Source organism: Mixophyes fleayi, chromosome 8 (assembly GCF_038048845.1).
Source record: "Mixophyes fleayi isolate aMixFle1 chromosome 8, aMixFle1.hap1, whole genome shotgun sequence".
NCBI classification, from domain to species: domain Eukaryota; kingdom Metazoa; phylum Chordata; class Amphibia; order Anura; family Limnodynastidae; genus Mixophyes; species Mixophyes fleayi.
This window is the reverse complement of record NC_134409.1, coordinates 128128514-128153586: the sequence shown is the minus strand read 5'-3', so window position 1 is coordinate 128153586 and position 25073 is coordinate 128128514. Positions and strand designations below refer to the sequence as shown.

General features: G+C 41.8%; 1 protein-coding gene across 4 annotated transcripts in view; it reads left to right on the top strand.

The window, feature by feature from the left end:
• PDZRN3 (PDZ domain containing ring finger 3) overlaps positions 1-25073 on the top strand; it is a 192705-nt gene that overhangs the window by 156347 nt on the left and 11285 nt on the right. For 3 of the 4 annotated variants that reach the window (XM_075183470.1, XM_075183469.1, XM_075183471.1), the window contains 2 exons: positions 20210-20463; positions 24049-24136. In XM_075183470.1, coding sequence (XP_075039571.1) covers positions 20210-20463; positions 24049-24136 — 342 coding nt within the window. Of the gene's footprint in view, positions 1-20209; positions 20464-22838; positions 23009-24048; positions 24137-25073 lie in introns of those variants that run through there. The other variant, XM_075183472.1, reaches the window with a different exon arrangement.

Below are 25073 nucleotides of genomic sequence, written 5' to 3'. Positions count from 1 at the left end.
AGTTATAGATCCTTGTTGGGTTACTAATATCTAGTGTGCAAAATAAAGTAATACTTTTTAAGAGTGTTAAATACCTTTTAGTATATTTAAAGTGTCATTTATTTGCTGTTTGTCCCATGATGGGTATTCTGTGCTTGTCAATGTTTTCTTGAGTGACAACACACTGGATCAGCTTGTGGGCACCCTCTCTGGAATGCCACCTCTTCTGGGCACCATCGCTAATGATAACCGCTGTGCCACGAATACTAACCTGTTTATTGGCTGTAAAGCAGCAGGGGATTTTTAGATAGACGGGCTCAGTAATGAGTATGTTATCTGCAATGAAAGGACTGTGCGGCTTTGTGTTTTTTGTGAGCTGTCAGGAGCTGAAATGCAGGGTTGGCACAGACAGGGTACTAAGTGCGTAAAGATATCTTGTCGTCTTGTTATCTGACAGTGGGGACGCTTTGTACTTTAATGTTCAAAGCACAGCCAGTCCTAGGTGTTACAATAAAGGATAACGATTTGTAAGAAATGTTCATTTTTATTTATTTTTTCTGCTGAACAACTTTGTAGTACGCAGAGAATACATAACAGCTAACAATAGTGATATAAAGATCAGAGGAAAGACTATTCTTGTTTCTCTCGACTATACGTTCCACCCATCGCTATGGTTTTGTAGCATCTTCCTTTAATAACTAATATCTGACGGGTCAGAAGTGTAGCATTGTGTGATATCAATTACAAGTTACTTGTTACAATTCATTGGAACTTGCTGTGTATTTAATTTCCACTCTCTCTTGAAAGCGCAAGCTATTGCTCAATTAAGGTTGTAGAATACAACATGTTATTGTTTTCTAACATGATTACACACAGAAAAATAACTAACTCTCTAAAGGCTTATTGGAAAAAATTAGGGAGATAATCACTGCAATATCTGCTTATAAGGGGCCATGTTAATACAAGAGCATTTTAGATAGTTGAAACAAATGCGCTGTTGACAGATTCCCATAAAATCACACTTATGTGCTTTAAATGTGTTCAAAATAATGTATCGCCTCATTTTCTTATCATATTTAATGTCAGTCAAGTAATCTTAAAATATTAAATATTTGATTTTTTTTTTTTACTATGGTATAATTTTTGCATGCATTTGTTGGGGAACAAATGTAATATTAATGTGAGGTTGTCATTTGGATATGTCAATGAGTCAGAATAAAAGTCTAGAATATATTTTGGGCACAGGTTGCAAAATATCATAGCTGCAGTTTTCATTGTGACCATTAGATGGCAGTGTGTCTATGGAAAGTCGTTGCTTACTGGTATGTTGTCTCCAATGTATTAAAAAGTTGCTTAGGTGAGTGGATATACCTAAAGGGCTGTACAAGTGTGGGGGAGACAGCAATAAACACATCTATGTGTGAACTACCACTAGTTTTTGCAAATTAACAAGTTTAATTGAGATAAATCTTGTTTATTTACTATCCCTCAGCACTATAAGAGCCCAGATTGTGCGTTATATCATAACATCTGTGCAATTTAAATTACTCAGAGGATCAACACACTTTAAATCCATCATCATTTCTACATGGAATACTCGAATACATAATGCGTTCAGGTCTGTATATGTCTCAGGAAAAACTGCTATTCAGCTTTTTTCTTTATTGCTGAACAGAAACCCCAGTTTCATGCTAATTTTTAGTACTTTGCTTACAAATATAGGGCCTGAGTCATTAAGGAGAGCAGAGCATTAAAAAGAGATAACTTTGCACCTGGGCAAAACCAAGTTGCATTGGAGGGGGAGGTTAATATAGAATGCAGGGACAGATTTATAGTTTGGGTAGGGCATGTGTAAAATAATAAACTGATTTGCACCCCTTGTATTGTAACATGGTTTTTCCAAGATCACACTTGCTCCCTTTTTTTTTTTTAGCTTTGCTCTCCTTAATGACTCAGGCCCATAGTGCACGTTTGTACACATCACAGTATATAGAGTGAACGCAACACTAGTGCAATGTGAAACAAGTTGTGTACTGATACACTAGTGCACTGAACAGGGCAGGGCTGGCAAGTTTTGATGCCCTCCTGTCTCTCAGCCCAGCCAGATCCTGGTACTGGGCAATATGACAAGGTGCACACTCATTAGTCCAGTACAGAAGTAGATATACTGGGCAGTGACCCTGGCACAGGAGTAGAATGCCCAAGTAGAGATTCTATTAGAGTGCTCCCATTGATGGGTCTGCCAAGTAGGCCTCCATATGACCCGGTATCACACTATTGATGGACCTAGAATAACAACATTACTGGAGATAGGATTACACAGTTGCTGTAGTGCATGTGTATATATGTATGTATACATCCATGTGAGTGATGCTCTACGCAGTGTCCTATGGCATTGACATTATTTAACAGTAGTGAAAACTACAGTGATATCGCATGTCAAGCGTGTCATGTGTTTGATGCTGTTGTACTTAGAGCCCGGAGCTTACTATAGGCTTCCTCAATGCGGGTGGCACAAGGAGCGTTCTGGAAACCAGCATGTAGCCGGAAGACTACCACTGTGGTACTAGCCATGGTGTATTTTCTGGGATCCCGTTACGCTCTCAACCGACTGGCCCATTCACCTCTGATCTAAATAGTATCTAATGTCATGTATATATGTTTAGTACACTTCATTTTGTGTATAACCTTTTTTTTCTTACACAAGTGTCAGTTTTGAGTGACACTAAAGGTGATCATCATTGTGTCTTCTCCCTCTGTTCTCCAATAACTGGTCTGTTTCCATTGTGCTGGAAGCAATAGTTAAATGTATTACCCCAAATGTGCAGATAGTGTTGCCTGTAGCCCGAGATAATCTAATTAAGTGAAAGGAGCAGGAGATAGGACAACGACTGACTGCTGTGCAGGACCCTTGTGGATACACAGTGCCCCCAAATCAGTAATACAGAGAGCAGAACATTGGGGGGCATTTATTAACGCTTCAGTGGCAGAAAATGAGTACAAATGCTGCAGACAAAATATTATGAATTGTTATAATGGAAGGGGTCAGTAACGTTATTATAGACCGGGCGTAGGGCTTGTAAACAGGAAAACATTACTTTATTGTAAAATTTCTTAGCAGTCGTGACTTGGCTGTTGGCTGGTATCAAGCATAATAGATTGAAAGTTCTAATAGTACAGAACACAGAAAGCGCTTTACTTACAATATTGTCCTCTCGTGGTAAATAAACATTTGCTTCTATGCTATAAACCATAATCCTGCTCTTTATATGTCCTCACTGTATCAGCGGTATCCATCATATTACAGTCTATGTTGTGTTTAGTTTTATGAACATTCCATTCTGTGTATGATTCTAGCCAAGCGTCCGAGTCAGAGTTTCCAGCGCACAAGGTTATGAGGCTGTTTGGCCTCTACTCCACCCAGGGTAATGAGGTTTATGTGGTGTCTCCTGTAAGAGGCTTGCTGTGTTTGTGTACCCTCGTGTTCACATCAGGCTGTGCCCGCAGTAATGGCCGATCCCCCAGTGTCGCCAAGTGACGTCTGATTCCGCACAGATTCTAGAGTGCATCAGGCAGAACAGACTCGTCAGGGCCACAATATGCTGAACGGTTGGAGACCAGATGCGCTTCACCGAGCAGCCATATAGAAGATGGCGGTTACATGAAGCCTCGGTTCATGTGGTTGCTGGTTATATTATAGGTCATATTCTCATGAATATTGCTGCAGCTTACACAGTGGCTGCCTCTGCTGTGTTTAGGTAACAGGTGGTCTTTAAGTGATGTATACCAGCGTCATTAGTCGTATAAATTAAATACAGTCAGTTTATACAAGCTGATGCCATATCTGCAAACAATCCTGGGGTTTTGGCACCCAAAAGAGGCACAGATAAGAAATGGGTTTTGGCAGCTCAGGGAGTGGCCAAATGAGGGACTCTTGGCAGGTATGGCTGCCGCTCCTACCTGGATTTTGCAGTCATTGTCTAAGGCATCGCAGTTCATATAGGTTGTATCTCATACTTGCTTACTTTAGCAAATTCTGCTCTGGGGGGGGGGGTAGGGATTGGCATTTGGGGGCGAATTGCATCATTTGGCCCCGCCTCCTAAACTGACAACACATTTCCTGGCCTATTGCAGTGGAGGGGGGCCCACAATGATGCACTAATCCCCCCCCTGCCAATTTACTATTGAAGTTGCCAGGAACCGGGAGGTAGCTCTGCTCTCCTGGGAGTCCGTGGGGGCCTCCCAGAAGTTCGGGAGTCTCCCGTACATTCCAGGAGAGTAGGCCACTATGTTATATTTTCATAGTGATGTCACAGAGGTGGGCGGAGCCTGTTTATTGAGTAAATGCGATAGATGATGGGCACCATCTTGATTAGCGGTGTCCGAGTTCAGTCCTCAAGGGCTACCAACAGGTCATGTTTTCAGGATTTCTGTCTGTAGAAACAGGTGGGATAATTACTGACCCAGCCAAATAGATTAACTCACCTGTGCATGATTAAAGAAATCCTGAAAACATGACCTGTTGGTAGCTCTTAAGGACAGAACTTGGACACCGATGATCTAGACCAGTGATGGCTAACCTGTGAAACTACAAGCCCCAGCATGCTTTGCCAGCTATCAGCTAGTTATCTACTGGCAAAGCATGCTGGGGCTTGTAGTTTCACAACACCTGGAGTGTCACAGGTTAGCCATCACTGATCTAGACAATCCTAAATTGGTTAACATTTATTTCATGCCTTGTTGTTTGGTCATGGAAAAGGTTACTAGATTATTCACATCAGCACTAGAAGAGTTAGTGATACTCAGCACTGCACCTTCTGAAGGTGTCTCCATATCTCCCAGCAGTTATCTCTGTCTGGTAGTCTGCCCTTTGGTTAACTAATAGCACAACCTATTGATTGTATGTCTCTGCCTGAGGCAAATGCACATGTGGAAGCATGAATAATAGAATATATTCTACTTACTGCCAGTGTGTGAACCGCAGGTGCATAGGAAGGAAACCAGATTTGTGACTATTACCTATGTGTACCACTAGGGGGAGATGTGGGCACTCTTCTAAACCTGTTACTAAGCATCATGGGAATTTAAATTCAGGGACCAAGCTGGCAAAAAAGAAGTTATTCCAATAGAATTATTCCTGACATGTACTAAGGTTAAATCATATCTTCACTTGGATATACCTTAATTAGTGTCCTTGCCCTCTGGAGTTGGAGATGAGGGTCACTCTGCCCCTCTGTAGGGGGCAGAACCAGATCGTTCATTAGGACACCTAGGGTCCAGCCTAGTGCCCAGTGGGCATTGAGGGGCCTCAGATTACTTTACCCTGTTTTTATGGGGGGTTTTTTGTAGTAGTGGCCCAGACCAGTCTCTTGTCTTAGTCAAGCTCTGGTCTGGGGGACCTCTGAAGAAAACGGCCATCTTTAATGGAGGACCTATGTGGAGAGCTGGCCTCTGTGGTGCGGTCTGTTGTGGCTGCCATTTTGTTATGATGTCATCACTTTGAAATCTGCCATTGCCAATAGTTACCAAACTGGGGCTTCCAGTTATAATTAGGTTCAGATAATCTTGAGTGGATGACCAGATTGTCCAGGGGTCACCCCGACACCAGATTCCGCAATTCGCTTTCCTCTTTTCCACTCAGTCTGTGAGTCAGGAGAGCTGTTATAATATTATTATTATTATACATTTTTCAGCAATGAAAGCACTTGCCAAAAATATTTAGAAATCGTATCCCTAGCCCCTATCTGTTTGAAATTGCTCCCAGTGGAACCGCTCCACTTGTAAATAAGACAGCTGTGTTACAGATATCATAGACTGGGGTTGGGAAATCAAGAATGAATTTTTACTAAATATAATCAGAATCCCCCCCTAGCCTGATTGGATGAGATTTTGCAATGTGTTTATAAATTGTGCTTTAAACCCTGTAAATAAGTGTTCTGGTTTTGTCTGTGTGTTTGTTTTGTTTGAACGACTTAAACGGTGGTTAATTATAAACACACGACACAATGTTTTGTCTGTTGTACAAAGGAAAAAAAACAAAACAAAGCAAAATCTATTACTTCTAGCTGTGGAGGGAGCATCAGCAAATTACAACAGAGGAGTCCCAGTGCATCTGTTTGTCTGAATCCCAGCAACACAAAGAGGATCAAATGCAGCACAGCCAATGCTAGATTACTCCTTTATCCACTAATAATTCGGAGGTCCTTTCTTCATTAAGAGATTCGGCACCGCACCAGCAATTTCACTGTTATCCGCTCAGTGCTTAATAATGCAGAACAATATCCCCCTCTTGCCATTTACACACACACCTTATTGTACCTTTAATTACATAATACAATGTCTGTAAAGACACCTAGTTATTGTGAGCTGCAGGTTATACTACAGGGAGATGTGAATAATTAAAACCTTGGTGTCTTAGCAGCCCCTTTGGAAGCAAAAGGGTTAAAATGATTCTCGATTTCCCACAGAGAATTTATTACTTCAGATTAATAAATGGATGAATAAAATAAGCCAATAATTCTCCCAGAAACCTTTGACTTTCCCTTTCTCTCTAAATATATTGGACTCTCGGGAGTTCCATTAATTACAGCTTTCCAAATGTCTTTGAGCATAAAGTTTTTCTTTCTTCTAGGAATAAAATTTCAGCAGACACAGAATAGTTGTTTTGTTTTTGTATTGTTTTCCACTCAAACTGGTCTATAGAGCTTACAATCTATTTTTTGTTTGTGAGGCAGTAGGACAGTGGGAACTATGAAACTTGGGTTTGGTGTCGTTGTTTGATTGGGGTAACCTGTTTAGCCGCCCACACGCGTTATGATGCTGGCACTTGGCGTGAGCATCGAGCAACGGAACATGTTTATACTTTGGTTGGCGAGTGTTGACTAATCCAGTTGTGGACAAGTGACCGGATCGTCGTGGGATCTGTTAGTGTGGTTGTGAGATCAGCACACATAGGTCCCTATCGGTCAGGTATTGACCATAATTACAGGGATGGATTTCCATCTTGTCGTTCTGAGTCATCACACTTGTGGCAATCTCTGGTCAATTTGCCCATATCGCCGAACGCGTGGCCAACATAAATCTCCGACTCTGGGCCTTGAGCTAATTGCAGAAGCTTGAAGACATAACACATGGAGAAATTCAGGAGAGCACTACACAAATGTGAGCGTTGCTGTTTTAGTGTAGAATATATTTATGTGAGACTGTCAGAACAACAGAATAATGCTGCGTTCATCTCACAGAAAGTTAGGTTGCTGATGATTCTATAGGTTAACAAGCATCTGCCATCTGGCAGTGTTCTGGGTTGAATGAATATGATTGATAGGGGATTTACAACACTGACACATACAGGTGTTACTGTGCAAGCTGCCGCTTCTGGTTTTGAGTTACATAACACTGACAAATTTGATTACAGGATAATAGCTCCCGATTTGTTCAGCAAGCAATTTATGAACAAGTATTTGCACCTTTGCAAGCACAATTTCACATTTTATTTTCTGTTGAACCGAACGTCTGTGGTTTTGCAAACAACGCAATGTGGATTAACAAAACATTTGGCTGTAATTAGTATACACATATGTCATCTCTCTAAACCAACCCACACACTTGTGTTACAATGTCTCATAGGCTAATGACAATTTTTATTTGGAGACTAAAGGAATCGCCTTGCAATTTCCGCACACATTGTACACTACACTTTTGATATGATCCAATCAGAAGCGAATTGGTTTGAATCTAAACAGAAAAAAAAATAAGATTTCCTTCTACGCACAAAGATTATCTTGTTTTCCTTGACAAACATCGACACTGCAACAAAGAAATGTACAACTACAGTAAATCGCTTACATTAAGATTGAAATGTCCCAACTCGCCCAATCTGATTGTATGAAAATGTGTATTAATATAGGGGGAAGCGTGCTGTATTACCTTTGTGAATGTCAGAACAATTCCATTTACTCAGAAAATAATCTTGAATTTGCTCCATGCACAGTGCCATATTTCTGTCTGAGCCTGTCACACGGTTCAAGTCGCTGACTAGCCCCGTGATCTGCATTGAAAAAAATAAAATAAAAAGCAGTGTCTTATAACATGTATAGCATAGCACAGTTTCATGGCAGCTTCTATGCAGCTAAATATCAGATTTCAGACGTATGTCTGTGAACATCAGCCACTTGTCACGTTTCAGATACATCAATGATACCTCTTACCTATACTTAGTAAAGTTTCAGGTTAGGGACAACCGATTAACATGTTTTTATTAAAGTGAATCTGTCGCCTAAACACGTTCATGAAACTGCAACCTATCGATTGACGAGGAACCAGTGACATCACACAGTGTCGGCAGCCATCTTGTTGTCTGATGGAGAAGAGTATGTCAATTCACGATGGAACGAGTGTCAGCGATTTCAAAATGGCTGCCTCCACTGTGTGTAGATGACATGTGCGCTTGTTACCACACTCACATGAGAGTATTAGGGGGCAATTCAATTAGCCGTGAAGTGGCTCACGGACTTTCCACAGACACTTTGCGGCTGAAATCTTGACAGAAATCTTTGCTCATTTTTCCTCGCACCTCTACGGGGCGCGAGGAAAAATGATTGCTACCATAATTGCCGTCAATGTGTGAAGCGCGATGTCTACGCGCCACATCGACGCCAATTGAATTCCCCCCTTAATGTCTTTTCTTAAACTTCTAACTCCACAGATTGTATTTAAGGCCAGAATTTCTGTCACAAATTAGTCCACCATGGAGGGGGGAAAAAATAAAAAAGCACATCCAGAAATCCTCAGTTTGACAGGCTGTAAGATTCGAGATCTCCAGGAAACTGCTCTCTAATGATGGTGGCGGCCGGGCCGCGGCGCTCAGAAGCTTTCTCTGCTTAATTAGACATTCATCAGCAGTTGGCAATTGAAATGTTCCTCTTGACTTGCGTATGAATAATGCAGGGCCTCTGTGTGAATCCTCACTCGGAAGATCCTTTTATTACACATAAATCCGTATGAATAGAGGAATATTCACTTACGAGCAAGCGAACAATCAAACAGCCAGCTTGAGACAAAACGACGGCGGCTCTTGAGAATATTAGTTGCGGCAGCACGTACAAAACACTTTCCGCTACTTACATTTTTTTTTATTGGGACTAGAACTCAAAATAGTTTGATAATATGTTATAGCTTTCTGCTCAGTGCACTAACAGTTTTAGCTGTCATTAAATGACTGATACTGAGACTCAGGTCCAGCTTTCTGCTGAAGTCACCATACCATATTTTGCCATTTTACCATATATTTTTTCTTGCGTACACCTCCTGGCATCATCATTACTGGTAGAACAGATCTCCATATCTCCCAAACCTGATTTTGTTATGACTGTACCAATTATTGTACCCTGAAAGGGGTGGGGCTTATCTGGCATCGACCTAATGTAGGTGGGGATTAAACAGATCAGGGAGGGGCTTATTTTGTCTTGATTTTTGCACTTTTAAATGCTGGAAGGTATGTACTTACTATACATATTTCTGGGCTATAGATGATATCTTAGGAAGATTGGGATATAGAACTCTGTGACCATTTGAAGAGAGATGGAAAATCATCCTAATGGAATGTGGGTCTTCTTATAGTAGAACATTCTTATTATAATATAATTTTATTTGCTCACAAAATATTTATTATAGTACCAACATTATCTTTTGAGATAATGTTCTACGGAATCTGCTGGCGCTATATAAATAAATGATGATGATGATGATGGCTGCTCCATAATTAACCACTCTTTGGGAGATCCAATGAACAAGTGCTGAGGGGTCTGATGATGCGATTCTCATCATCATGGCCTCATCGATCACTGACGCATATGGAGTCACTGCGCAGCTGGGGGCGGGGCAATGACGACGATGCCCACCTCTGCACGATGACACTAATCGCATGCTCGCAGAGAGGATGCATGGCGACTTGCGTCTCTAGGCCCCACCCACTTCACAACAGAGAGAAGCCGGGACCGGGGCGGGCGGCCTATCCAAAAAGTCTCCCGGAGCAATTCGGAAGAGTAGACAAGTATGGGCTGTTCCAGCACCGATCTCATAAAGCTGAAAATATTGAAATATACTTTAGCTGCCTCACTAATAACTTCCAGAGCATTGACTGGAATCACCCAATAACTATCACAATCAAACCAGAATGAGCTGTAAGCAATCGGATTGGACGATGAGTGGTAGAAATAATATAACACACAGATACAGGCTGATATACAATCTGTATAGCTACCACTGTGAGAGGCAATAGTACATATATATGATTGTGCTTTATCTGTAGATCTGCTGCTGTGTCCTTGCTCTACACTCCATAGGTTCTATACTTGGCTTCTAACAAGATTATGAAGACTTTTCTCTTTGCTCGGAGTGCTGTCCGCTATACGCTGAATGACGTAATCTCCCCCCATATATACATCTGCTCGTGGCTGGGAAGCAGGTGGCGGGGAGGGAAAACAGCTCAGCCTGGGTCACATAACGAAGGCAAAATGTGCACAACATATAAAAGTCTTGCCTAGACTAATTAATTACAAAGGGACGTCCAGTATTTATTTCTCGCTGCTACTTAGGAATTGCACGTAGGGAACAAAAGCCTCTATCATGCCCGGGGATTATGTGTGTGTTTCTCACCGTCACGCCATGTGTATATATCTTTATTCCCACTTCAGAGGCTGGTTCTTGCTCACTGCTACAAACACAGAGACCGATCTACACCACACCGTAAAGGATACGGCGAAAGCTGATGGACTAAAGGCAGCGGAGATCAGAATTTAGTTTTTGAAAGCTTCATCAATGGTTTTTGCTAAAGAAAGTTTAAATTTGCCCGCACATTGTGTAATATCGATATCAGTGGGCACTTGGATCAATAATACAGTGTGCGTGGGCTAATAATAACTTCAATCCCCAATAGTAACCGAGATGGAGAGGATAATTATCAGGCATGGAGCCAGAAGCTATACTGACGATCGGATTATGTTAGAATTACCCAACCTCATGTGTGGCCAAATTGAATGTGTGACCACACATGTCCAGTGGGACCATGGTCTTCAAACAATGAACATTTAAGTTATTAGAGCCCTCTGGAATGCCCCCGATCATCAGACCTGTCTTGTTAGGCTTACCTCCCAAATGTCACAATTTAGGTGGGACAGTCCCAATCCAGGAAGACGAAGGCCTTTATTTAGAGAAAGTTTCAGGAATGCACATACAAGCCAATAAATCTGACTTATCTGAAAGTGGAGAATCCATTTAAAACCATTTAGGGTTCTGGGAGAGTATATCAGATGACAACAATCCCATATAAGAAAGAACAGTGATTTGGATTTGAGGATGCATATTAGGAATTTTATATTATGTAGCACTTATAATAGAAGAATTTTGTACCATGATGTATATCACTGAAAACTTATTGAGAAAATAGCGAACATATTATGAGATTGCAGATCATTTACCTGCACGTAGCGCCAAATGTTGCTACTTTCTATACAGGTGTTGTCCACTGTCTAAACATTTCCCCTTTCTCAGGATATAGTGCCACCTGCAGGAAATGCAATAGAACTGCACCTGAATTTAAGCTCTTTCAAGCGCTTGCAGTTTGAGAGGTATATTTTAAAAAGGTGTTTAAATGCCCAGCCTTATTCCTTCTATTGTACATAGTTTTCGGTAATTTTACATGGTGAACATATTCAATGCTACGCTTTCAAAAGGATTTGTTAAACGGTACAAAAGTGGTTTCTTCTTTATAAACTCTGGACAAAAAGGATTGGATTCACCCAGTCCCTACAGAGCTGATTTTGCATTCCCACGTAATTTGTCTTCTGAGGTAGGAGAGTTTGTGCTATTTAACACATCTCAGTGAATGGCGTCAGCGAAGGAAGGAATCTTTTTAGAGCACAATATGGTTTAGTTTGCTGTAAACAGAAAGAAAGACTGGAAAAAGAAAAGAGGGATTAACTGGGATACCAAACAGAATTAACCTGCGCCATGAAATGCTCTTTTGAAATTCAGGGGCAAAGGACGCAAGGAAAATAGCAACATTTCTGGTGTGCTGCAAATTCTTTATGGTTCTGCTCTGTCTTTAAATTTAGTATTCTCAGAAGCTCAAAGATGTTTATTAGACCAGAAAGAGAGGTTTGGATAGAAAACAAGGGTCCACATTGGACTGTGAATAGAACGCTGATGTACCACACACTTCCCAGGGATTTGCTGCGGACTGTGTCGCAATATACTCATCCCTTTGAGTACAGACTTTCCCTCCTTTACATGCGAGAATAAAAAGCAAGGAATGAGCGTTTAATGCATACCAATGTTTCCCATTCATAGACGAAATCACCCACAGCTGTAGCTGCAACTTTGTCTTTAGTTCCAAAACCTTATGTCATCCCTGTTGGTAGACCCTAAGAAGCAGAGCTTTGTGTAAAATATAGAATAAACCTACACATTGCACAGAGAGACCCAGATATATCGCATCATAATGAACAACTGTACGTAGGATATACAGATGATAATTTTAAAACCACCCCCTTAAGTGTTCATTAGGAACTGTTTTGAATACCGTCCCACTTACTGTAGATTATAAGGGTATTATAACTCCTCTCTGACTTCCGTGCTGTTGTTACGATACGCAGCGGAGAGGACTATCTTTGGACCCAGTTGCCGCTGGTAACATCAACGTGTTCTAAAATACCCGGTTTGTGGCGTTCGTATTGTCAAAGAAATCCTCCTTTTGTCACAGACTTCATAGAAAGCAGGGAACTTCGATATGGTGTCTAATATCCTTATATTTCACTGTAGGGGGTACATTGATCTTAATTAATAAAGGCATACCGCCCAACATAAAATCATGAAATCGGGACTAAATTGTCTTCGCCCCCGCTGTGCACAAACTCCACCCACAAATAGTCAAATTTGGATAAACCTCCACTCACTTTTTTTAAGCCCTTTTTGTGGCATGCGAATGGGGACATACTGCCAAAATCGGGACAGTTCGGTGATATGCACATAATTCGTTTTTTAAAAGTGAAATGAGCAAATATAGTATTTTTTATGTCATTTAACTTAATTATATTTTGGTACACTATTTTGTTTAGTTATACATTGTTTTGCTTTATGAGTGGGAGAAGGGGAAGGTGTCTAGAATTCTATTCAAGAACATGATAGCTAGAATCTGATTGGTTCCACATTTCCTGTTTAGAAGGTTTGCTAAATCTCTCCCAAAGGGCTTAATGCCCCTTATATAGTAAGAGTAGATCATTATAATATTAAACTTATTTGATTTGTATAAGAAAATGCTTTTATCTACAGGGAAAAGTTTTCAACATAATGTTTAATTTTAACATAATCTTATTTGTCTATCTGTTATCAGTGCACTATAAAAAACAGCGCTGGTGATTATATGACAAGGCTGAGAAGCGCACAGCCCAAGGAGTATCCATGCGACATCGCCATCCATCCTTTTATTCTTGTAATAGCTGTTCTCTGTCTGAAACAACACAAGCGCTTCTCAGTAATATCTGCCAGTGGCGGATATAGCGTTACAGCGCGATGCACTTTGATCCCCCCATTAGCTCCAGCAGCCGGCCATCGTAGGCCGTGTACCATGCATCAACGCCCCGCGTGTGGACCAAGTAAACAAGCCGGGGATATTGGTTCACATACATTAGTCTTTAAAATTGCTTTGGGCTTGCGTGTCATTTGTTTTTGTTATGAATCTCGCTGATGCAATGGCAACACTTGGTCCCACAGGAGACTTAGAGGCCCCATTAATGGGGTGAGCCCAGGGGCTGTATTCATTTGTCACATTAACCTTTGCATGCGCTGCTCATAGTAGCAGCAGATTTTATGTGAGCGCTTAAAGTGGAACTAAAATCCCTCCAATAATATTTAGATGTGTTCTAGAGGAGGACGAAATATTTTGTTTTTGCATTTGTCTGTAAACTGAAATCAGCCGATAGTTGCTCACTTGACCCTGCCATATTTTTTTTTATTTGATCCTACAGTCCTATTCGCGTAGGACTGCGAATTGGATTATTTTGGACCCTACAGTGCAGTAACGCAAGCTCACCGTGGTCCTGAAATGATTCCATTGATACAGTCTCATATCACCCCTTTCAGTTGGATGTGGGCAGTTTTTTTTTTTTTTTTTAGAATGGCCTGATCTACTGGGCTCCCAGAAGAACTAACCGAAACATGAGGGTACTTACCTACTCTCCCGGACATTTCCGGGACGGTAGGTAAGTATGATGCTCAGTCATAATATATATTTGATAGATATATATTGTTTTGTATTTGCTTTTGTAGATCTTATTAGTGGGATGAGGGTATGACAAAATCCCCTTTAAACTGTAACTGTTGACTACAGCAGAGGCAGACATTTTTGGTCATGAAGAACCTCAGTGAAGTCGCTGGTTCCTGGTGAAGGGATATTTCATGGGTGTTGGTTTTCCACTTAGTGAGAGATGACCACCGTAATTTCATCAGCCTCAGAAAAGGTCATCTCCACTCTGTGCAGATGACAAGTGCGCAGTTTATGGGATCACTAGATGGGCAGCATGGTGGCTCAGTGGTTAGCACTTCTGCCTCACAGCACTGGGGTCATGAGTTCGATTCCCGACCATGACCTTATCTGTGTGGAGTTTGTATGTTCTCCCCGTGTTTGCGTGGGTTTCCTCCGGGTGCTCCGGTTTCCTCCCACACTCCAAAAACATACTAGTAGGTTAATTGGCTGCTGACAAAATTAACCCTAGTCTCTCTCTGTCTGTGTGTATGTTAGGGAATTTAGACTGTAAGCCCCAATGGGGCAGGGACTGATGTGAGTGAGTTCTCTGTACAGCGCTGTGGAATTAGTGGCGCTATATAAATAAATGGTGATGATGATGATGATGATGATGTTGTGCATTCCTGTCCATTTCTTGGCTGTTCTCTTTACAATCGGGTTTTGCTGTTTGTGACTGTTGGGATTTCTCCTGTCCCATCGGTGGGGGCTCTTGGTCACCCACCGACATTTTGGCGGTTTCATCACAAGCTACCAAGCATGCAAACTACAAGGGAAGAATTCTGCCCGGAGAAGCGATTTTCCTCAGGTTATAGTTTCGGAGCTCTGTGACTTCCAGATCACTGAGCAAGTTATTAAAATCCACAAGAATAAAGTAACTCATTACAGAAAAACAGCCAGAGCAGAGGTCACGCGGCAGCAGAGAGAACTCTGAATCTAGTCAATGACATTTCTTTTTCTGAAATAACAATACAAGTAGTGTATGAAAGATTATTTATATGTGGTGAGCTGCAGAGGATGACAAAAGACATATTAGCATTTTCCTAGCTGCAGCCTCTAGTGGCTGCGGCTCCCTCTTGTGGTAGGGTAATTAGTTTCATTAGTGTAACTGAAAGCCCAAAACTGGCCTGCTGCCCCTGTCATCATGTTTCGGTAAATTGTTGCTGTAGAATGTTGCCGATTTTTCTGTTATTAAATATTGCTTATGGTATTATAATGTCTTGTAAATTATATGTCAGAGCTAAAGTTTAATTAGCCCGCAGCATGCCATACTACTTTAAGGTACTGTACATTATATTGTGATATCAAAAGCTATAACTGGGGAGAATTGGTGTAAAAAAAGAAAAATATAATCATTAAGTAATTAATAATTGCTCATTTATTCAGCACTGGTAACGTGGTATTATAAGAAATCATATTTGGAATAACAACTGTTAATAAGTGTGACTTTGGTGTTCTGTATCTTATACAGTGAACAGGTACATTGTGGAATGATTGTACCAATCACCATTATTCAGTGCACAATAAAAAAAATAATTATGGTAAATAACCTGCAAATGACAAAAGTAGCACCAAGTACCTTTAATCCTTTCAAACTACTTAATCATCCCTCAGTTCATTTCACTCTGCAAATCAGTTGACAGATCTGGAGATAACCAATTGAGTAGATAATAGAAACAATAATATTAAATTAGAGCAATTTGTACTCTATGACTAATTTTAAGAATATTAAACGTTTCTCAGATTTCTAATATCCTTAAGTTCCAAAATTACCATATACATCCAGGGCCGGATTAACCATAGGGCTAACTGGGCTACAGCCCAGGGGCCTATGGCATCCAGGGGGCCCTTAAAAGTGCTCAGCAGCAGTATTGATCGGTCGGGGCTGCTGCTGAGCACTTTCACTGCTGTCCTTCCCCGGCGTGCTGTAGTCTCTCAGTAAACAGCGTACAGCGCGCCGGAGAAGGAGGTAACTGCCGGGGGCTGGGGGGGGGGGGGGGGGCGTGGGCAGCTCGGATCACGGGGGGGGGTGGGAGGCGCAGGCAGCTTGGATCACGGGGGGGGTCCTCACGGGGGAGGTCCTCACGGGTGAATGGAGGTCCCCTTAGCCCAGGGGCTTCCGTTCCCTTATTCCGGCCCTGTATACATCAAATACCATAACCTCCTCTCACTCCCTCCGACAAGACTTCTCCCGTGCTGCACCCCACTTATGGAATTCCCTACCACACCGGATCAGGCGTTCCCTCTGAATTCAGTTCTTTAGACGCTCTTGGAAAACCTATCTCTTTTGTAGAGCTTATCCTATCCCTGATGATTCACACGAATGTGCCTTCATAACTGTCCAAAAACACGTACCTTCATCATCATCATTTATTTATATAGCGCTAGCAAATTCCGTAGCCCTTTACAATTGGGAACAACATTGATAAGACAATACTGGGTAATACATACAGACAGAGAGGTAAGAGAACCCTGCTCGCAAGCTTACAATCTATAGAGATCATCATCATCAGCATCTACTTATATAGTGCCACTTATTCCGCAGCGCTGTACAGAGAACTCACATCAGTCCCTGTCCTATTGGAGCTTACAGTCTAAATCCCCTAACATACACACTAACAGACCGAGAGAGATTAAGGGCAATTTAATAGCTGCCAATTAACCTACCAGTATGGAGTGTGGGAGGAAACCGGAGCACCCGGAGGAAACCCACGCAAACACAAGGCCCAGAATGTGAGCTCTCTAATGAGCAGGGCCCTCCAGGGCCATTTGTTTTCATGTCTGCATTTATTTTGTCTGCCTTGTACGTCCCTGTTTTATGTATGTCCTATTTTCCCTACTGTACGGCGCTGCGGAGCACTGTGGCACCTTTCAAATGTACGAAAATAATAATACATCAAACTCTATATTAACTACATAGATATTACCTCTATATTAAACTTTGACGTCACCACTAAGAAAATGAGCCATCCTCATTATTGCTTCCATGTATTGATCATTTTTGCTGCTTTAGATATAGATATTGTAAATCATGTTGGAGAAATGCAACAGTTGGTAATTATAATGTGCATAAGTATATATATATATAAAGTTAACCCGTGCATGATACTCAAATCAAGCTACTTAAGGTGTTAAAAAGGTTCTTGTCATGCATTTGGGCCATAGCCCAGGCCTCAACCACCAACCACTCCCCACTGTCACCCCCGGCAACCACCAACCACTCCCCACTGTCACCCCCGGCAACCACCAACCACTCCCAACTGTCACTTCTCCTTCAAGAAATATATATATATTTTTTTAAATCTTTATAAACACTTTTAACAATTAACAAATTAAATTAACAAATTAAAAACATCTTAGTATACCAAATTTCAGCCCTTTCTGAATTTTTTTTTCCCACACACACTAAGAATTTAGTAGGTCAGTGCATAACTCCGCCCAGCAGGTGGCGCTGCAGCTTGGTTTTATTTTTTTCACAGACAGACTAACACACGCCACTAGACATTTATATATTAGATATATATATATATATATATATATATATAATCTATGTGTATGTGTGTGTGTATATATATATATATATATATATATATATATATATATATATATATATATATATATATATATATATATGAGAGAGAGAGAGTGCTACAATCATCATCATTTATTTATATAGCGCCACTAATTCCGCAGCGCTGTACAGAGAACTCACTCACATCAGTCCCTGCCCCATTGGAGCTTACAGTCTAAATTCCCTAACATACACACAGACACACACATAGAGGGTCAATTTGTTAGCAGCCAATTAGCCTATCAGTATGTTTTTGGAGTGTGGGAGGAAACCCACGCAAACATGGGGAGAACATACAAACTCCTTATAGATAAGGCCATGGTCGGGAATTGAACTCATGACCCCAGTGCTGTAAGGCAGAAGTGCTGACCACTGAGCCACCTAAAATATTTAAACCATTAGTGACAGACAATGTAGGGTGCTACATACTGCAATAAAATTGCAAATACTACTATCTATCCTACATGAAAGGAGGACTGTACTCTGTAGGCACGAAGCATTCGTCTCCAAGGTTGTCCTATGTATCCGTACAGTAAATTGTGTTTGTGGATGGTTCTACGTCAAAGATAGCATTACAGCCTAACAAGCTCTGGGATGATTAGAACAAACATATCTGGCGGTATTGATTGCAGACTGCCTTGTGATAAGCGCTGTTTATTACCTGTAGCTAGAGGCATCAATGTCTGAGTCCTCCTCTGATCACTGGCAGACCAGAGATAACGCGCACAACACAAATCCTCATTTCATTTACAGACCGCACATATATGAAAAGAGGACGCAAGCTGATCGGCTGCAAGGATTGCGCGTGTGAAATATAATTAGTCTATTAGGCGGCCTCCCTAGGGGCATCCAAGTAAATGCGTGCCCCCTCCCCATTTGCATCATGGGTAGGATAGTGTTGACAAATTTTACTGCCAGTGACATTTCTGTCATTGCTGGTTTAGCTTGGAAGAATCTGACACTAAAGGGAATAGAATGTCTGCGCAGGAACAGCGTCCTGATTGGTTAGTTGCAGTGTTCCGTGCGTTAGGAAGTCGCCTTCACCTGTTCTGTTAGTTCAGGAATGGATAGAACCTGTCGCAGCTGCAATGGCTCCGCGTTGCTCTGTGTAATGCAGGAGATCTCTGCAGCTGATTGTGGGTTAAAAATAAAATGTTCATTATTTTGTATTCCTTCCCCAAAGCAAGGACTGACAGCTCTCTGCCTATTGCAGTAGTTCCCAAACTGTGCGCCGCGGCTCCCTGGGGTGCCGCGCCGATCTCACAGGGATGCCTCGGCCAGGGCTGGAGGTAAGCACGGCAGGGGGCTACTTGGTAATTATTTTGGCTTAGGGGTGCATTGAAAAAATGATGGAGACGCCAAGGGTGCCTTGAACTTATAAAGTTTGGGATCCACGGGCCTATTGGCTGGTAGAGCATGCTGGAGTTTGTAGTTTCACAACACTTTGTGAGCCACAGGTTGCTCAGGCCTGCTCCAAAGTCGCACCGAACATGATATACGAATAATAATTCCTGGGGGTATATTTACTAAACTGGGGGTTTGAAAAAGTGGAGATGTTGCCTATAGCAACCAATCATTTTGTAGAATGTACTAAATAAATAACTAGAATCTGATTGGTTGCTATAGACAACATTTCCACTTTTTCAAACCCGCAGTTTAGTAAATATACCCCTTAGTGTATTATAAGAAAGAGTTAGTAACACATTTGGAGTCTGTTATTATCAAACTTGCACCAGGGAGTACTGGGGGAGGACGTGACTGTGCAATCTCCTCATCATGTCCCCACTGTGCAATGCCAGAATATGCGTCATCGTGCAGCAGGGTGCGAGGCCAGGGTGACGCGTTTCAAGGCCACACCCCACCCACTTTTCTATGTGGTATGGTTGCCTGCTCTCCTGGGAGACTCCGAAATTCGGATAGGGTAATTAAGCAAAAAATATACTTATGACTTTAGAGTAGTACTGCATAATATGAGATGAAAGTATTAAAAGTTTAATCTAGTGAAGACTCCTGCCTGCTTTGGGTAGATGCTGTTCAGTGCAACCCTAAACAATAGCTTTTACTAACAAATACAATTTTAACGCCATCATTTTAAGATTGCTCAGTTTAGAAAGAAACCCGGTTCCTTCTCTTTAAAATGTGCACAACGAAGATGGAAGTGCCGGTCTTAAACAATGGACTGGCCATGTGTGAGCGTACGGAGCTGTACATTACTGAATGGACCCAGGCTCCCTGGAGTAGCAGATACAGCTACATACATAGTTGTACTGATCATTCTTTACTTGACCATGGTAATAATGTAAAAGTCATCCAGCTGATAAAGGGACAGGTCAGTGAATGTGTCTTCTCTTCCCCTACAGGTGAATGGCAAGGATCTCTCCAGAGCCACGCACGACATGGCGGTGGAAGCCTTTAAAACGGCCAAAGAACCCATCGTGGTGCAGGTTTTACGGAGGACCCCCCGCACAAAGATGTACAGCCCCTCGGCTGACATGCAGATGATCGACACGGGGACGCAAACGGAAATCACGTTTGAACACATCATGGCTCTAACCAAAATAAGCTCCCCGTCTCCGTCAGTGTCCGCTCTGGATCCCTATCTCTTAAACGAAGAGTAAGTATTGGCCCCATAAATACAATTATATACATCAGTGTGCACTGTACAATGTATAGATACCTCCTTATATTACTGATATACGTGGTTATGTCAGAGACTAGAAATATGAATCACTGAATGCAGCTATTGTGAGGCTATGTTTATGTATACTGATAGAGTACTGATACTGTGTACTCTAATTCTTATTGTTATACTGGTTAGAATGTTAGAGATCACGTAACTACTAAACACTCTCGCACACAATTATATTTCAAAGCCTGTATGTTACCAAGCTAAATAATATACCTGTAATTACTGATGTGCTTATACTTAATACATCTATCCAGTATGTGGGTTGCTAAATGGTTTAGATTAAACAGATATTACTTAGAAGGGTGGCATGTCTCTATCTTTCATCAATCTGGACAGTTCAGTCTCTCAGGTAGCAGAAATGTTCCATATGGACTGCAGATGCATTCATACAAAAGACATAGCCAGTGTTTGCACAGCAAGCTAACTGGAATATGTTTGCTTTATGATTAGATCTTTTTGTCCTATCACATATTCCTTCTAAACTGTATAAGGCATACCTGCTAACTGTCCCAATCTTCCTGGACAGTCCAGAGTTTCAGCCTTACTTAAAATGGGTTGGGTAGAATGGGGGGGGGCTAATTCACCCCAATTTCCAAACCTAAATGTTGGTAGGAATATATAAGACTTTGGGAAGCCATAGTCGTTTGTCATTTAGGAGGAAGCACTTAAACTTAAATCGTACTCGCCTACTTTCCTGGAATGTTCGGGAGACTCCAGAATTTCAGAGGGTACCCCTGGATCCTGCTTCATTTTTTTCTGAAGTGGGCGGCATCTTAATGACACAATTTGATGTGCCGTGTCACCATGGCGATGACGCGAAATGCGTCAGTGCGCAGTAGGAGGGGTGGACCGCGATGACGCAAATCAAGTCATCGCCTCAACACCCCCCCCCCCCCCCTTCCTTCTTATCTTTTCTACCTAATAGTTTTAAGCCAGGGTTTACGCGATGGAGTATTTGACCATTAATAAGGTAATTATAGGATTAGCTCTTTAAACACATGTTGTGAAAAATAGTGTCCGACAGGTCTTTCTGATTAATCCAACAATGAAGGTCAGCAATGTAATCTACCCCCACCCCCCATGGAAACCGTACACACACTAACATTTTATAACTCGGTAATTAACCATATACTCCTTCTTATTATGATTTGGATTCATCCAGAAATTACAGGTCTATGGGGACATATTGGGAACGGCGAGAGATAATTAATATGCTTCTATAATGAAGACATAATGTGCGTCATCAGACATTTATTTCTGTACCGTCAGACATTCGCCAAACTTCTCCGTTACAGCAGTATCCACCCGGGGATTAAAGAATCAATTTCCCCTCACAGTAGCACTGCTTCTCTTAGGAACATCATCTTGTTATATGGAATTTTATCTTTGCCGATCAGGACGCCGTGATCCATTCAGGAACGTCTGGGGTGTCATTCCTCCGTTCCACATAATGTTTGTTCTACCAGATAAGCACAGAAATGATCTCCGGCAGACCGTGTTCCAGCCCAGTAACTCAGCTGCTTCTCTTTCCTGATGAGCTGAACATCGCAGCTTCCAATACTGCAGCTTCCTATATGCAAATTCACACGATGATTACAAATTTAGAGGCACGGAGGACATGAGCGCCAGCATGGCGTGACAGCGAAGAACAAGTGCGATGTACCCAGCTGAGAGGGGGATTCCGGCGCAGCGGGCTGGAGACGAACGGCAACATCACCGTCCTGCCAGGCCGCAGCTGGACTGACAGACATTCTGAGTGGATTTGTATTTATTTGCTGACAGAGAGTTGTCAAATGTAATTCTGGGTCACTGTGTCCCACTGCTGCTTCGCATTTAGAAAATTAACTAGTGATGGCACCAGGTCATACTTGGACCACCGCTCCAGGAGATCCCAGGGCGAAGGGGCAAGCGAGGAGGCATGATGGCACGATTTGCATTATGACAGCGCGCACCCTGCAGTGCAGTGGCAAGAGTGGAGGGGTCAATACAGTAGGCCAGTGTTGGCTAACCTGTGACACTCCAGGTGTTGTGAAACTGCAAGTCCCAGCATGCTTTGTCAATATATAGCAGCTTATTGCTGGAAGGGTATGCTGGGACTTGTAGTTTCACAACACCTGGAGTGTCACAGGTTAGCCAACACTGCAGTAGGCCATTCTCCGGGATCCCACCTGATCTTCTTGTGAAGTGGGCGTGGCCCCGACAACGCAATTCACTGCGATTAAACGTCATCACAAATGTGTAACAAAGGGCCTGTTTCATTAAGGCACACAAAACAAACATGTTTTTTGGGTTTTTTTGTGCATATGCACCGTATTCAACTAGAAGCGGATCTGAAGAAACATCTGGTGATGAATATGGCTCTAGGTGCGCTCTGCTCTAACAGACAACACACTGCGGGATACGACCAATACATATGTGGAATATGCAGTGCCAGCAGGACACACAGGAAAAAAAAGTATATTACTAACAGGTGACATAACTGAATAGTCATTAATGACAAAGCATAATAAAATACATATTTTTTTCCATGCAATACATTTATCTACTGTACATAAAATGCATTTTTACAGCTGCTCCTAATTGCAAACACATGTTATAGCATGAATACACAGCCGTCATCACTAGTAATCGGCACTTGCACCCGACCTGTAGCTGGTGCAAGTGATACGACAGAAAAACATATACCTGGGAGATGCTCAAAGCTTGAATCGGAAGCTGCTGTGTGCACTCGAGCTTGGCACGCCCATAGGGGGGCAGTACAGCCGCGTTAAACGTATTACCGTTAGGGAGCTGTGCGCAAAAAGCCGGTGTTAACACTACCGTAATAACGGTATTTCGGCGCACTATTACCGTAATAGTGCGCAGGCCGCGTTACTTTTTCAAGTAACGCGACCAATTGAATTCCTCCCTTAGAGTACATTGACTACGTGCATACGCCCAGTCCCCTCCCCGTTCCGCCCATGGAACCGTAGACTGTCATAAGCGCCCTTTGTGCTCGGCGATGAATTGTGTACACTTGTGTTCTCTGGCTTATAGTTTCTGGACATACACAGAGCAATTTAACGCAAAATACGGCACGTTTGGGCATTTATGTTCCTTATTGAATCAGACCCAGAATGTGGACTATATTACACTGCACTGACTAATATGTGTTCTTATGTTCCATTGTATTATTCTGGTGTCTTGTGTCCCCTATTGTGATCATAAATGACAGACTATTAGCAAAAACAGTGCAGAAACTTAATGCTCACGCACCTTCCTGTTGTATTAATGAAATATCTACATTTCAAAAGCAGCAGCCTCATATCTGTCTCCTAGATGCAAATTATCCAAAAGAATCCCCCTTATTATCTCTTCCTCTCACTACTTACCCTGTTATAATTAGGAATAATATAGGCTGGGGGTGTTGCCCTTTTGACAACAACACTATATGCAAATGAGAATAACAGAATAATTGGTTGTTAGCCGGAGAAAGAGGCGTTTTCTAAAATCCTTCTTTGTTGTTCCCAGGCACTCGTCACCTCACGAATATTTTGACCCCAACGACTTCATCGGAGGGCTGCATCAGGAAATTGATAGAGACGAATTAGAATTAGAGGTATGTTTTTATCTGTGTCTGAGCTAATTAAAATGCGAGGTCTGTACACAGAAAAACAATATCAGAGTTATGTTACATCGCCGGGAACTAAAGAATTGTGGGATAATGAACCAACGCTTAGAGATAGGAGCTAGTTATCATGTGCCAATGTATTTTATAACTCCATATATGTAACCTCTGTTCATATATTTAAGAGTGATAAATGGGAAATTAGAGAGATAGATAGAGAGAGATGGAGAGAGAGATGGAGAGAGAGATGGAGAGAGAGATGGAGAGAGAAATGGAGGGATATAGAGAGATAGAGAGAGTTAGAGAGTGAGAGAGAGAGTTAGAGAGTGAGAGAGAGAGTGAGAGAGAGAGTGAGAGAGAGAGTGAGAGAGAGAGTGAGAGTGAGTGAGAGTGAGTGAGAGAGTGAGTGAGAGTGAGTGAGAGTGAGATATATATAGAGAGAGATAGAGAGAGTGAGAGAGAGAGATAGAGAGAGTGAGAGAGAGATATAGAGAGAGTGAGAGAGAGAGATAGAGAGAGTGAGAGAGATATAGAGAGAGTGAGAGAGAGTGAGAGAGATATAGAGAGAGTGAGAGAGAGATATAGAGAGAGTGAGAGAGAGATATAGAGAGAGAGATATAGAGAGAGAGAGAGAGATAGAGAGAGTGAGAGAGAGATATAGAGAGAGAGAGAGAGATATAGAGAGAGAGAGATAGATATAGATATCCTCATCATCATCATCAACATTTATTTATATAGCGCCAGCAAATAGATATAGGTATCTAGATAGATAGATAGATATATTTGCAACTAACTCACTAACAATTTAAGTGTTAATTTAGTCAGTAAAAATTTTTCACACAAGTGGTAAAGAAAATATTGTCCAAGTGATAAAAACCACAATTCGGGTGTTAACGGTGGCCGCTATTTAATTTTGGTCAGAGATTGG